At 35.7% G+C, this 16,622-nt stretch overlaps 1 protein-coding gene across 3 annotated transcripts in view; it reads left to right on the forward strand.

Moving 5' to 3' along the window:
- The window catches only part of Girdin (protein girdin), a 576,472-nt gene that overhangs the window by 530,072 nt on the left and 29,778 nt on the right, over positions 1-16,622 (forward strand). For all 3 annotated transcript variants that reach the window (XM_090411135.1, XM_090411137.1, XM_090411136.1), the window contains exon 30: positions 6,024-6,169. In XM_090411135.1, coding sequence (XP_090267261.1) covers positions 6,024-6,169 — 146 coding nt within the window. The remainder of the gene's footprint in view (positions 1-6,023; positions 6,170-16,622) is intronic.

The following is a 16,622-nucleotide window of genomic DNA, read 5'->3' on the forward strand; positions in this document are numbered from 1 at the left end:
GACCTCTTCTTTCAAGTTCTTTTATCTATTATACTGCTGTGAGCTGGTCTCTAAATCTGGGATAGTTACCTGCCTTATTATAATTCCATATAAATTCCTTCTGCCTTGATACTTCTACTTGATTATTCATACTCCAAGTCAGGAATACATGATCACTTTCACCAACTGGGAGTAAGTGTGACATCTGTCACAATCAGATCCTCTGTTGCTCTGACAAAATCAAAAACTGTTGATCCTCGTATTCCCTCCACCACATGCTTCTTAAGACAATTGTCCTCTACAAAATCCAAAAAATTCACTTTCCTTAGTACTACATGTAGCCTTCTCTGCCCAGTTTATATTGCTATAATTGATGTTCTCCATAATGATTACTTGCTTTGCACTTGCCAAACAAATTTGCCAGAACATTTCCTGCTTATCACCAACATTTGTATTCTCTTATCTATAGCCGCATTCCACTAAATATCTTCTTATAAACATCTTTCTTATACTATATACTCTCAAAGTTATTATGTCACAGTTACTGGTACTTACCATAAGAACAGAATTTTTTACATTTTTAATATAAAAAACTAACTGAAAGTCTTGTTGATTATACGTAATTTATTCAGCAATAATGTGAAATGTCTATTAGTTACATTAAGGATTAATGTTTTCCATAAATACTCATCTCTTGCTGTGACAAATACTATTATAATAAAGTAGAAAAAGGTCCTGCATAGTCCTAACTGATAAGGCTATTATGCAGGATATTCACCATAGTAAACTTATCTCTATAACAAACAGTGCTAAATTCTTTTGCATTACCCTCACTTTTTTGTACTCCCTAACTAACCAACTATCTGATTTCTTAAAGCAGCTGCCAGATACATATACACAGTCCAGTCATAATATTATGGTCACTGTCCTAATTGTTATCCAGATTCCTTTGTTATTCCTTTCTCCTTGCTGCTAGAACTGCCACTACGTAGTATGCACTTTATAAGACCTTTGAACATTGCAGGAGAATAGGTATGCTGTACCATGTTATTAGAATTACTTCCCATAGATTTGAGTGTTCATAGTGGAGGATTCACACTTCCAATCTCTCAATCCACCTGTTCCCACATTTCATGAATTAGAATTCAGCAGCCATGGTAACACCCAGAAGTAACTATCATGTTTGGACACACCACTCTTCAATGATGATGGCAACATGGTGCAGCACATTATCCTGCTGGAATACTTCTATATTTGTATTTTTTTCATACGAGGGGATTACCCAAAAATAACCGCAATTATTATTTTATTTTTTTTTTTTTAATTTCTTAACGTTTATAATACCATATTTTAATCTCCTTTAAAATACCCTCCATGTGAGCCAGTGCACTTGACCCAACATTTTTTCCACTGCTGGAAATAGTTCAACTGGAATACTATTTATGGCCTCCAGCGACTTTTCTTTCACTTTGTCCACATCTACGAATCACTTCCCTTTCATGGTTTTCATTATCCTTAGGGGGGGGGTCACATTTTTTGATCCTCTCCCTCTCTCTGAGCAAACGGGGCACAAATTTAGCAGACACGTTTCATTTGCAAATCTTCTGTTAAAATGCACTGGCACAACTCCATGACAAATTTGTCTCTTCAGAAACTTGCTCAATGGTCTTTCGATGATCTTCATTGATTGCCTGGCAAACCTTTTTGATGTTTTCATAATTTCTGCTTGTTGAAGGTCGGCAAGATCATGGTTAGTCTTCAACTGACATGTTCCCATTTTTGAAATGGGTAAACCAATCATATACCTGCATTTTACCTAAAGTACTGTCCTTAAAGGCTTGCTGAAGCATAGCAGTAGTTTCAGCTGCAGTTTTCCTCTAAAGAAAACAAAATTTCATGTGCACACTCTCTATTCCTTGTGGTTAGCCATCACAAAATTGCCAAGCTTGCTTGTAAGCACTAACAAAAAAGCAATCAGAACAGTGACCCAGTTTACACAGGATAATGCCACTTGCCAGATTGGCATGGAAAACTGCACACTTACAATGCCTAGTGGCATCATCCGAAACCAGAAAATGCACACACATATCAAGTTCAGATTCTGGTTTTTGGGTATCCACTTATGCAATGCAACCTATAACTCAATTTTTGATCAAAAATGGAGCTACCTTCTTTTTGCATTAGTGTCTTCAATTGTGAAATGACAGGCTGGTCATAATATTTTGACTGAACTGTGCCATCTTGGAAAACAGTTACATGAAAGGGTGTGTCTGTCATTGTAACAGATCAGGTGTTCCCCTTTCATGTGACTGTGTAAGGTCTGTGGGTATCAGGAGCTCAACAAGATTCCCCATGGAAAACATCTACCATACCATGATGCTACCCCCTACCTGTTTTTTCCTCATATAACATTGAGATAGTTCCTTTCCCCAGGTTTTGCCTAACCCATCTCAAATCTCATTTCTGTGTGGACAAACAGAAAATGCAACTTTTTTGCATTTTCTGTTTGTCCACAATGCAACTTTTTTTGTATAATGCACCTGTGATATCTCTCAGATGCAAACTATGGTGATTAGATGTATGCATAGGCAACTTGAAAGACTGGGCACCCACTTTTGGAGGCCCACACAAAGGAGGGAACATTGGGTTGTGGTCTGGAAAATACTTCCACTGGTTAAATTCCATGGTCACCCATTCCACCATTTTTTTGTCTATGGACTTGAAGAAGGTTGGACAACCTACATTTATTATGAGTGTTGATTGAGGTACAAATGCTCAGCATTATATTAGCCTGGCAACTGCTCTTCTGTTTAGAATCCTTCCACCCTTTTGGTACACATTAACTACAGCACTTGACAAAGAGCTATATTATTAGCAGTTTCTTGCTGACTTTGACCAGTATCCTGCAATCATGTCTTTTTCACTCTAGCAAATGATATCTCTTGCTATGTCAGTCAGCAACTTCAAATAAACAGGATATCAGACATACCTCGAGTAATCATATATACTGGTTTTCACTGTGACAAGAGTGCCACCAGTTATGATTGATTGGCCAATTAAAATTCGATGCAGTTGAAGTTATTCTTTCCTTTTGCATCGACTTTTACAGAGGTCACAAATCTTGTAAATAAAATGTATATTGTGTACTACTATGTGGAGTTGCATTCTTTTTTTTGCAAAAGCCCATCTGGGTAGTGAACTTAAAGTGAATAACATTAAATTGTTCAGGGATTGTAAACATAAGAAAAGTGCTTTAACTTGTTCTCTATCTCAGCCAGATGTATAATTCAAGGGCAATGTCATAAAAAGCAGCATAGTACTGAAGTAGCTCTGTTTTCAGTTAACAGGATTAAGATTTGTTGTCAGTGCAATTTGAGAGTGAACAATTAGTGATGAAGGTCATCCAAATTCCCACCACCACCATCAATGAAGGTCAAAACCGTTTGCACGGGAATATTCGGGGTCTCTGACCCTTAGACTAGGGACTCTCAGAGTCGTATATAGGAAACGTTCTAAGAAAGAAAAACTGCAGATTGTCGGTTCATTCGAAGTTGAAGAATGTGGCCCATGGGCAGGAGAAGCACCAAAGGAGCAGAGCAACATACCATCATGCACTGCGAGTGAATAAGCCTGCATCATGCAATGGATGCCGGACACCTGCAATAGACTCTGAACCGTCGGCGACAGTATGCTTCAAGTCCCGGGAGTGAGCCACCGAACAACGACAACTATGAGACCGTATACGACAGGGAAGAGTGTGTTAGGATGGAAGAGCAGTCTACAGAGCTGGTAAAGATATAGAGGACTGATAGAACTAAGTGTGCAAATATAGAACTGTGAGTAGATTTTATCATACTTTTATTTGAATTTGTAGAGGATTGGCTGGGCTGAGAATCCATAAAACATTGCTAAGTCAGATAATTTCATTGTCACGGATTGAGAAGCCTGGAATTGGAGATATATTGTATGATTGAGCATAAAATGGAAGCTTGTAATTAGAATTGTAGAACTCGTAACTGTAACTCTAGTTTTAAAAATTATTACTTTATGTGCATGATTGAGAATGTGTGTGTGTATATATATATATATATATATATATATATATATATATATATATATATATATATATATACAGGGTGTTCGGGATAAATTTGACATATTTATAATTAATTATATTTTTCCGTAAGTTACATGTATTAACACACACTTCTCTTCATTTAAAAGTTTGGACCCTTCTTCATTCATATACAAGATGTCAGAAAGGATGGATAGCTGGAACCCACCTGACTCATGGAAGAGAATAACTTGTATCATGATGATTCGTGCCCGCCATCAAAATAAGGATATTACGACTGCTGCCCAATGCTCCCTGAATACAGTAAAAACAATCAGGCATGAACTAGAGACTTGCAATGGTGACTACGAGGATGTAGCAAGAAGAAAGATCCCTAGCAGACAATCTGATTGCGTTCGTACAGCAGAATTCCTCGCAAATCTGCAGGAACAGGTGTTGAAGAACCCTGGCATTGGAATTCGGGCTTTGTTCGTGGAGTTGCTAACTGTAGTCAAGCCCTGGATAACAAGGGTAGCCAATGGTAGGCCGTATGTATGGCAGCAGGATTCGGCCCCTTGCCACACCTCTGGGAAAAGTCGAAAATAGTTGTCTGAAAATTTCTACGACTTCACCAGTCCAAATGTTTGGCCTCCAAACTCCCCAGACCTTAACCCCATGGATTATTTTGTATGGGGCGCAGTTGAAAAAGACACCAATCGCACTTCCAGTAATACAAAAGCCCAGTTAATGGATAAAATTAAAACAGTTTTTGCAGCCCTTCCCAGGGAGACTGTAGCATCAGCTTGTTCGAGGTTCCGAAGCAGAATTGAAGCTGTGATCGATGCTAATGGTGGTTATTTTGAGTAAATCTTGTTGATAGTATTGTAATTAACTCTGCCTGTAATGTTTTTTGTCAATTCATTAAATTTAATAGATACAAAGAAGATTTTCTTTTTCCTTACGAAACTGTCAAATTTATCCCGAACACCCTGTATGTTGCAATATCATAACTTGTAGCGTAAGATGCAATTAAGGGGAATTTAATATAGTAATTATATTATATTTCTGATCTTTACACAATGCACTGTCTCTAAAAAAAAAAAATTATGAACCTGTGAGCAGAAGTTTCGAGGAATAGCCACGACTCAGTAATTAAGATTCTTAATTAAGCATAGTATATCCTATGGAGGCCACAGAATATCCCAAATACCTCCCAAGAGAATCCTGGTGACGCAGTCATTAAATAAAAATAAATTTCCAGAATTTTCATGGTATCCGAGATATTTAAATGTAGCATAGAGTGACAAAGCTAACTGAAGATAAATTGATAGTCACTCACTCACTCATAAAGGAATTAAATATAGAGTGAAAGAAGGAGAAAGAGAACAAGAGAAAGAGAATGATCGAACAAATAAATACAAGAGAATACAACACACAAAAAATTCTACAAAGACATCTAAAATACATATGAATACATATATGAGCACTGTTATTAAGGTTAAATCCTGTTTTTCTCAGAGTTGGATGGATTTTCAAAATTTGAAGCTATCTCTTTTTGCACCAAATTGCATACAAATACACTAAGGTAAATAACTAAACTAAGTAAAAAAATATTGTTATAAAACTATTTTTTACTACATGAGATTATATCAGAAAATATCAAACAACACAGTTTTATTAAAATTGCAATCATGAATATTAGTTGCAAAGTTGTAAGGTGCAAGTACTATAATCATTATAACTCTGCACTGGCTAATTGGAGCTGCTTCATTCTTATACCAATCTGTTCAGTGATTTTTTTTTTACATACGATGCAACTTATAACTCTTTTTTCAGCAAATTGCAGCAATGTCTTCAATTATGAAATGACAGGATGGTCCTAATATTTTGACTGAACTGTAATCTGGGGATTACTGTGTGATGAATTTAGATTTTATAGATACAAATAGACACGTATATATTGGAACATATATATATATATTTCTTTCAGGTAATATGAACAATGGTGAAGACTCTAGTCAAGATGATCACATTCCTGTTCGAGATGTTGGACCAAGTAGCCAATGTACAGTGTTAGAATCATCATCAGTACCTGGAGGGAATGAGAACAAGTCTCTTAATCAAACTCCAAAACAGGTAATATAAAAAAAAATAATAATAATGCGAGCTTATACAAATCAAATTTTGATTGTGTGGCGTTATCTAATATTACTACCCATGCACTTTCATGGAGTGCTAGTACTCATCAGGGAACCTCAGACTAACACACAAAAATGCATATCATGTCTCTCCTTAAAAAAAGAAAGATGTAATATTTTTTTGCCAAGTGAAATATCCTAGACCTTGCATACTTGCTGATCACTCCCTTAATAAAGGGATAATGTTATTCTCTCTCCCTCTCTCTGTATATGTTTCATCTTCATGTATTAAAAATATCCCTGCATCTGGCCTGTAAAAATTCCTTTAGCAATTATGTTTCTGTTATATCTTTTTCCCCATTCTTATGTACTAAACTCTTCAACTGTCAAAGATTTGTTAATATAGCCTTAAAATCAACATCCACACACTTGATACTATTTTGATTAATCACCTCTGAATCTTTTTTTTCACTACCTGTCTCCTGGGTTCTTTGTTAATTTTAATATGGTTTATGTTAATCCTGGTCATTTGACACTATCATCTTAAATAAGCATCAGTCAATTCAGTTTGCCTCTTTTGCAAGCAAAATTACCTGAATGATTAGAAAAAATAATCTTTATCATATCTTTAATGCTGGAGTTACTCTGTCGTACAATCATGACAGTTCTGCAACATGCGTCCTTCAGTTGGAAAGATCTCCTTTATAAGGACATTTCACTTTGAAGGTTAACTGTCATACATGAAGGTGATACTTGTAAATTTATATTGGAGATGATTTAAGCTATCCTGAGACTGAAAGCATAAATCATCTCTAACACAAAAAAAATCCTGACTTTCCAAGTTTTTTGCAAACTCTTGCTATCATCTTTTTTCTTTGCTAAGAACATTAACCAGAATAAGTACTATACTTGGCTGGACTACACATTTTCATATGATATTGTTCATGAAATGAACAGTTTAGTAATGAGAATTATCCCAAATTTGACTGGATAATCATGCTGTATTTATATAGTCATCTATCTGAATATCAGTGACTGATTCACATGTTATGGTTGTACATTTTTTCCAAAAAAAAAAAAAATTTTTTTATATTTTTGAGGGAAGAGTCGGTCCTTGTTGGCAATATAAATAGCAGAGTAGGAAATGATTGTCAGATACACAAAAATATTTTGGAGAAAAGAGCAAAGCTAATAATAATGGCACATACCTGTTGAATTTCTGCTCAGAACATGGACTGGTTTCACTAACACAATGTTAAAACATAAAAAAAGTGCAGGAGGAGAGTGTGTTAAAAATACTGAGTACTCTGGATGTCAGAAAAGCTGTGGTACTGGATGGTATTTCACCACGAGGTTTGAGAGAATGTGCTAAAGAACTGACAGCTCCTTTGACCTGGCTTTTCAATAAAAGTCTTGCTACGGGAAAGGTGCCCAGGGAATGGAAGGAAGGTAAAATAGTGCCATTGCATAAGGGTGGAAGCAGACTGGAAGTGTCTAATTATAGGCCAGTTTGTGTGTCATCAGTAGTTGTTAAGATCTTGGAGAAATTAGTTAGGGACTGTATACAGCAATGGGCAGATGAGGGTAATGTTATCTGTGAGAGTCAACATGAATTTGTGAAGGGGTGCTCTTGTTTTAGTAATATGCTAGCCTTTTATAATAAAGTTACAAGAGCAGTAGATGAGGGAAAGGCATATAGTAGCATTTTCTTGGATTTAGCAAAGGCATTTGACAGGATGCCACATGATAAGTTGATATTTAAGTTACAGCACATGGGTTTGGATGTCAGGTTGGTCAACTGGATTCAGGATTGGCTGTCTCATAGGTATCAGAGAGTTTTGTATGGTGGGGCAGAGGGTTACAAGGGCGGTCCCATGGGGCTCAGTACTGGGACCTATATTGTTTAACCTTTATATCAATGACATTGTCAGTGGATTGCAGGGGGATATTCAGTTGTTTGTGGATGATGTGAAGCTGGGAAGAGTTATTAGTAATAGTGCAAATGTGGTAGCCCTGCAAGAGAATTTGAATAACCTAGACAGATGGCAAAATAAGACCCTGATCAGACCACATTTAGACTATTGTTCTCAGATTTGGTTCCCAGGATTTGAGGTGGCTAAATTAACTGGAAAGGGTACAAAGGAAGATAACAAAGATGGTTTCAGGACTGTACAATGTTAGTTATGAGGATTGGCTGAGGGAATGTGGACTGCAGAGTTTGGTGGATAGAAGAAGGAGAGGTGATATGATTGAGACTTTTAAATTGTTGAGAGGTGGTTACAGGGTTGACACTGGGGAGTTCTTTCACTTGGTTGAAAAGCAGGAAGGAGTGATGACAAGGGGCCATTCCTGGAAGTTACGAAAGGAAACTGTGAGCAAGAGGGTGAGGAGTGGTTTCTTTGCATGGAGGGTGGTTGAACCATGGAATGCATTGCCTCATAGAGTGGTGAGAGTAAGAACAGTTAATGATTTTAAGGTGTGGAATGATAGACTTTGTGTTTCCTACAATCGACCTCCCATGATGAGTCTTGATAGACTTTGTATTTCCTAGGAAGGACCTCCTGCGATAAGCCTTTTGACTCCATGGAGGCCTGAATAATAATAATAATAAATTCACATGGAGAGAAGAAAGTCTCATTGACTATATTATTGTTGATAGTGTTGTTTTCTCCCTGGTGCAGGAAACTAGAGTGTACAGAGGATTTGAATTTTGAAGTGATCACCATTTAGTCCTGTGCAGGATAAAATTGAATTTCATATTGAAAAGAAGAACATGTAAGCAGGGGTGTAGTCCTAAAAGAAAAAGCTTATACCTTGGAAACAAAAATCCAGAGCACGAAGTGCCTCATTATTATTATTATTATTATTATTATTATTATTGCAATGACCATATGGCAAAGAGATTGGCTTGTTTTCTGAAACAAAAATGATAAGAGCAGCAAGCTGCTGTTTTTTAACCAAAAGCTGGAAATGCATTATAAGCTGATATTTAAGTCTCATTACTATAATTTTTATAATTTATTGTAATGAATTTAAAAATTTTGATAGTTTTAAAAAAGTACCAGGCATCGTCCTGGCCCGACTACACCCCTGCATGTAAGAAAGTTTTAAAGTGAATAAAAGTTTAGCAGCTCTCAGATGTAAGCTGTAGACTAAAATATGCAAACATTATTGAAGAAAAAATGAAAGAGTTTGAGAACAGGAACCAAACCTAGGAGATTCAGTAGCAAGCCCTGAAGTAAACATTGATTGATTCAACCAGAGAGGCGTGTGGTGAGATTGTCTGCAAGGATAGAAAAATCAGAACTCCATGGTGGACACTGGAAGTTAAAGAGGCAATGAAGGAAAAGAAGAAAGCATATCAAAAGTTCCTGGCAAATAAGTCAGCTTGTGCTCTTGAAGAATACAGAGACAAATGAAAGAAAGCTAAACAATATGTAAACTCACTGAACAAAAGTCTTGGGAAGACTTTGGCAAGAGCATAGAAAATAAATATCATGAAGGTGGCAAAATATTCTGAAGGTTGGAAAAGCCCAGAAATGGAGGAAAGAGTGCTGTAAAAGGAATTAGAGATGATAAAGGTGACATAAAAACAGGAGAAAAAGATATCCTTAAAGTATGGAGTAATTACCTAGAAAAATTGTTAAATGAAACAAGCAGTGACAGCACAGTGCTAATAAAACACTCAGCAGACATGCAATCAGGAATACATATCCATACTTGAAGTAGAAAAAGCCATCAAAAGCTTGAAATGTAGAATGGTGAAATTTCTGATATTCAACTAGAAATACTCAAGTATGGGGCTATAAAAGTCTTGCAGCAGCTGCACTGCATAGTTCTGAAGGCCTGGACAGAGGAAAAAATTCCAGATGATTGGAGTAAAACTCTCAATAGTACCCATATATAAAAAGAGAAATAAAACTGAATGCGAGAATTACAGAGGTATTTCTGTACTGAGTGTTCTTGGTAAGATATATGCAAGTATACTTGAGAAACAGTTGAGAGGGATTGTGGAAGAGAAGCTTGGTGAAGAACAAGCTGGATTCAGGCCAAATAGAGGCTGTCAGGATCAGATTTTCACTTTACGACAGATAGTTGAAAAATCATTGGAATATAACAAATATCTGTATTTAAGTTTTGTAGATCTGAAAAATGCATATGACAAGGCACCAAGAGAGAGAAGCTATTCGAAATGCTACAGTTATATGGTGTCAATGGGACATTATATCAAGCAATACTTAGTCTTTGTTTGAGTTGTAAGTCAGCAGTCAGAATTGAAGGAAGTACGGGAAGATGGTTTGATATTAAATCTGGTGTCGGACAAGGATGTACATTATCCCCTCTGTTGTTATCTATTTGGATCATATTATGAAGGAAAGCTGTATTAAACCTGATATCAAAATTGAAGATGTTAATCTCAGCTCTTTACTTTATGCAGATGACGTTATACTTTTAAATAAATTCAGCACAAGTATGCATGATTCCCTGACTAAATTGAATAACTGTTGTAATAAATTTGACATGAAAATCAGCAATAGCAAAACAAAGACAATAGGCAGAAGCATTGAAAATATACTGCATTGTGAATGGAGAACCTATAGAACAAGTAAAACATTTCCACTACTTAGGCATAATTTTTTAGTGAAGACCAGTGGCAGTTTGTAAGAATTTGTAGTGGTGGGGCTGTAGCAATAAAAGTAAAAAAAAATAATAACTTTTTTGAAAAAATCATGTCATTAATAAAAACTAAAATATAACTTAATTTAAGAATATTTAACAGAATTCTTCTCTCCGTTCATTTCTACGAAGATATAAATTAAATGCTAGAATTTAATGGAAAAAGATAAACTGCACAATATTTACGTATGATAATGACGATGACTTTAATTTGTGTTTTTTGTGCTCATTTAGTAGCAACGTATTTTGGGTTGCAATACTACTATCCCAAACTGCACGTAAATCACTCGTTACTCCCACTACGTTATCCCCACTAGGCAGCAGGTTGTTGCAGTCTGCATTGAATGCTGCTCCAATGTTGCATATACTAGCCAGTACTGATACTAGCCCACACATAATGACTATTGCAAAATACAGCTATTGCTACAAAATGAATTATATAAAATACAATTGACCAGTATTATATTACAAACAAGAAAATAACATTTTTTAGATAAATATATAAAAATTTAAGAACGACAATAATAAAACAGTAACTTTCATTTTATACTGGAGGGGCTGCAGCTTTTATGGATGAGCTGCTGCTGGTGAAGATGGTAAATTAAATATGGAAATAGACAACAGAATCAACAATGCCAGTATGGTAAGAAAGTCAACTGAATAAATTTATATAGAATAAGAGAGAGAAATTAGTCAAAACACTGAATTAGGTGTATGCAAGACAGTGTTCAAATAAATTTTAACTTATGGATCTGAGAGCTGGGTCAGAATTAAAACACTTTACCAAAGACTAGAGACTGGAGATATGATAGTCCTGAGAAAGATTAGACGCGTCAACAGATGGTATCAGGGGCAATATCATATTAAAAATGAAGATATTAGGAAAGAACTGGACATTGTCAGCATCCAGGAATGTGTTAGCAGAGCTAATCTCAGGTGGTATGGTCATACAGAATGGGCGAGGAAAGATTAGCAAAACAACTGTTCTCTGCCAGGTTTGCAGGTAAAAGATCCAGAGGAAGACCAAAATATAGGTGGATTGATACAGTAAAAAGTGCCTTAGAACAGCGCTTCCCAAACTGTGGGCCGCGGCCCCCTTGGGGGCCGTAGGTTTTGTTCAGGGGGGCCGTGAAATAATGAAAACAAATTTAAAATGTTTTAAGACTAAGTAGATTTTTTTTTTATTTTAAAAGAAACGTATTTAACTTTTATTATTTCTTTTTTGTTATTTTTTATATTTTAATGGAAAAATTCGCACATTGGTGTTGGTTCACAAACTTTGCTTCCTGCGTATTTCGGCGCTTAATGAATATTAGTAAATATTGTTTATTCATATGTTTAATTTCAAAGCAGTGGTTAATTGTATTTACTTCAAATGCTCTCCAGGGAAGCTTCAAATCTCCCTGTCCCTTTCATCACGCGTTCTCATAATCAGGGACTGTTGATATTGACTTTATATACATATCAAAACTCGTTTTATATTATCACTGTCATCCGAGCTAGTTTTCTGTTACCAATAAAAGTTTCGCATATACTTCACACATGAAAAAAAGCTTAAACAAGTTCATGTGGGGAGACAGTAACTTGCTTCCAGTGGTAAACAACACCCCTCCCTAACAACCACTATACTGCAGAGGCAATAAAAACAAGTACTTTTATTATGCCAGTGAATAAGGTATGAGGAGTCTGTGTAATGTATTTCTCAACAAATAGTGCAATTACAGACAACTGGGATAAAAACACACTAATTAATGAATCACATTTCCCCTCATACAGAAACTATGCTGTATAGACTGAAACAAAATCATATGTTGCATGGGCAAACACAGTATCTAACTAAAAACTATTGTTATTAATGAGATGTGTGTGAATTTGATTTCCCAAGGCAACAATAAAATTCAACCGAACGTGTTAAAACTAAGTAATATATATATATATAATGAATGTTATGGCAGTTTCACATATGGAATTTGGTCGAAGAGAGAGTTAGCATTTCAACTCAATTGTCAGCTATGCTTTTATCTTTCGGTTGCGCGATCTTTTGTTAATACCGCACCAATCATATGCACGTTTTAATAACCTGCCTTTGCTGTCTGTTTTGCGTTAGGCTTAATTACCGTAAAGGGAGAAAAGTCACAAAAGAGAAAAATGTTCCTGGTCCGGAAATTCCCTTATTCAGGTAATATTCACTAATTTCCTGTTATCAGTCTGTGGTGTGCCAGTATCGGTAAGTAGTGATATTATTTGACCTATTCTACATTAAAAAATTTAACCCTAAGATGGAGAAGTGGCTGATAAAAAATAAAAAAAAAATTCCCGCGAACAATCAGAAGAAGCAGAAATAGACTCAAAAAAAAAAAAAAGGACAGTATTTCATATTTTACCAGAACAGCCCACATTGTCTTCAGAACCAAACGGTAAGAGGCAAAAAATAATACATGCATTTGATTTTTGCAATATTCGCTGTGTATGTTTTGTATTGAATATAAATACAATAAATATTATAATAATATATCTCTCTATTACAATTTTTTTTTCGAGGGGGTCCGTGAAATATTTTAATTTTTGTAAAGGGGGCCCTGACATCCAGAAGTTAGGGAAGCACTGCCTTAGAAGACAGAAATATAAGATCTGATAATGTTGGAATCTTGACAGATAACAGATTAATTTGGAGGAAAATTGTTGATAGGAAGTTAGTAATGATGTAATTCTTCATGTAGTACTATCATAATATCCTGTACACCCCTTGAGGGTACATGTCCGGAATTTGATGATGATGTATCCCAAATGAACTAGAATATGTAAAGACTGAGTGTAGGTAATATCTATAAGTGAAATTTAATTTTGTTATTAAACAGTATCTTCGTGTATTCTGGAGACTTGTTTATGGGGAGACCCGAACTAACTGTTACATACACCAAACCTATCATACCTCATCTGAAATTCATTCACTGTCAAGATACTCAACTAATTACAGCAATCTATTCCACTCATTCACCACTCTCCTGAAAAAATCTAGTTTGCACACTTACTCAACTTCCACAGATGACCCCTAATTATCTCACCATTTTTCATATATTGAAAAATTTCCTTTTAAATTTTATGAATCCCCTTTAAGTTTTTATGATGTCCCCTCTTTTCCACCTATACACACACCAACATATCCTCATAGGGAGCATTCCATAGACCTGTCACCAGCTTGGTCACCTGTCTGAATTCTCTCTACCATCTCGTGATTCCCAAGAAACCTATATAACCAAATCTGTGTACAATAGTTAAGATGTGGCCAAACATAGCCTTATAGAGAGGGATAATAACTTCCCTGTCTTTTATTATCATGTTTTTCAACATCCACGCAATCCTTTGGACTGTTTTACGAATTTTTTGCAGTATGCTCTCTCAACCCTTATCCATAAGTCCTTGGCCTCATCGATTTCCTGCAATTCAGTACCATTAATGTGATACACAGTATGCAACCTTTTCAACCTTACATTTTGCAACATTAAATTGACAATAGTTATTCTTTGCCCACAGTGCCAATTTATTTAAACCATCCTGCAGGAGGATAGTTCATAGAGGCAATGTGAATCTACATCGCCTCTATCAACTATTGCCCTCCCCAGTTTCATCATCAGCAAACAACTGAATATCTCCCATCCCCTTAACTCTTTCCCTATGTTATTGATATACAAATTAAAGAGTAGTAGCCCCTAGTACAGAATGAGAGTGACTAGTGGAGTACCTCATTCTCCTGGATTCCAATGCACCATATACTCCTGTTTGGTGTCTGTCTGCCAGCAACTCCCCTATCCATGCTACTAGGTTCATATATATTCCCATTTGCTCCAACTTTTGTAATATTTTTCAATGTGGTATTCTGTCAAATGCCTTTGCAAAGTCCAAAAGTATCATGTAGCCATTTCCTTTATCCAATTCTGCAGTCACGTTAATTATAAAATGTGAGTAAATTATTAAGACAAGACCTATATTTACAAAGATATGCTGCCCACCATAGAGTATTGCATCTTTATCTACCTACTGTTGGATTTTTTTCTTTAACCAATTTTTCAATACTTTAGCAACATTCCTGAGATATTAATTGGTCTGTAGTTTGCTACTTCTCTCTTGGAGCCACCTTTATGTAATTGAACTATCTTACTCACTTTCCACTCCCTTAGAACCTTGCAAGCTGAGACTTAGATTGAACAACTTCAACAGAGGGAGTGCCAATTCCCTTGCACATTCATATAGTAACATGGGCTGACATTCCATCCAGTCCCACTACTGCATTCACATCTGCCTCAATTTTGACACGAATCTCTGTCACATCTGCAATTGAAAAATCTCCACCTGGATGATAAACCTTTGAAAATGATCGCTCAACAACTCAACTATTTCTTTTGCCTCTGTCACCTTCCATACACATTTTGAAAAATGTATATGGAAAAAAAAAAAAATTAAAAGGGATGAATCTGTTCATGATGATTTTTTTGTTGTTGTTCAAATGCTCTATTTAGATGAGGATGGTTTGCTTCTATCAAGGCAAATGGATGGGAGTAAAATAAAAATAAGAATTTTAGCTCCAATGAGAATGAAATCTTGAATTCTCTATACTTTCATAATTTTGATCTAGCTGGCCATCAAGAATTTGAGAAAACCTGGCACATAATGTATGAGAAATGATATTAATACATATGTGAAATCCTGTCAGTTATGCCAGATTAGGTTCACCTTTAGAGGCAAGGCATCTCTACACCCTTTTCCCATACCCAGTTAGACCATTTCAAGTTGTAGCTATTGATATAATTGGACCCTTACCCTATAACAGGGGTGTTCAACGCATGGCCCATGGGCCAATTGTGGCCTGCTGAGCTCTTTGCCGTGGCCTGTTGGCCATTTTGAAAAAATAACTACTTAACATTAAAACACGATTAAATAAAAAATAATTTTAATGAAGCCTATGGGCCAATAAGCTATACTGCAGTATTTAGAATTGTAAGATGCTTTCCAGATTCACAAGGAATGCTGTGCATTTGATACTTGACATAAAATCCTATAAAAATAAATATTAAATAGACATGCTTCTTCAGCCATCTACCAGTGCCAAGCGGCACTTAAGTACTAGTATTAACGTCGCAGGTAGATCAACAAGCAAACTTGGCAGCAGACCTTATGTTGCATTTATGTAATGGAATGTGTGAAAAGCTTTAAAACAGACATTTTCCAAACTAGCTAATGCTAAAATGTTAAACTGCAATTCGTACTTGTCACAAACTTTATTTGCTTGTAGAACAGCAGTTCATTCTGCTATTAAGGAAAAACCTGTTTTTTGACTATGTGGTTTTGATCCTAACTTAAAAATAAGTTAAGATATGCACGCATTAACTCGGGTTTCTCAAATATTGATGAATGTCTTGAAGATGTAGTAGAAAGAAACTCAGGTGTTAATAAACTCATAGCAGAAACTAGTAGACTTTAGTTCCCAGAAAATGAGCATTCCTAAATAGATTTAAAAAAAATATAAGAATCTTAGTCCTGATCATTTAGCACTTAAAAGTGCTAAATGATCAGGACTAAGATAATAGATAATAAAGTTAGTCTTAAGACTAACTTTAGATAATAAAGTTAGTCTTAAGCTTCAGAGGATCTGATTATGACACTTTACCCTGTTTGTGAGAGTGACCATGTAGTCCTGCCTTGGAGGATGAATAGGCATGTGAGGGTATCAAAACAGAAGGAAGTTTTGTGAAATTATAAGGCAGTAAACTATTATT

The sequence above is a fragment of the Typopeltis vanoorti genome, chromosome 21, assembly GCF_054136105.1.
Source record: "Typopeltis vanoorti isolate ZY-2024b chromosome 21, IOZ_Tvanoo_1.0, whole genome shotgun sequence".
Lineage (NCBI taxonomy): Eukaryota > Metazoa > Arthropoda > Arachnida > Uropygi > Thelyphonidae > Typopeltis > Typopeltis vanoorti.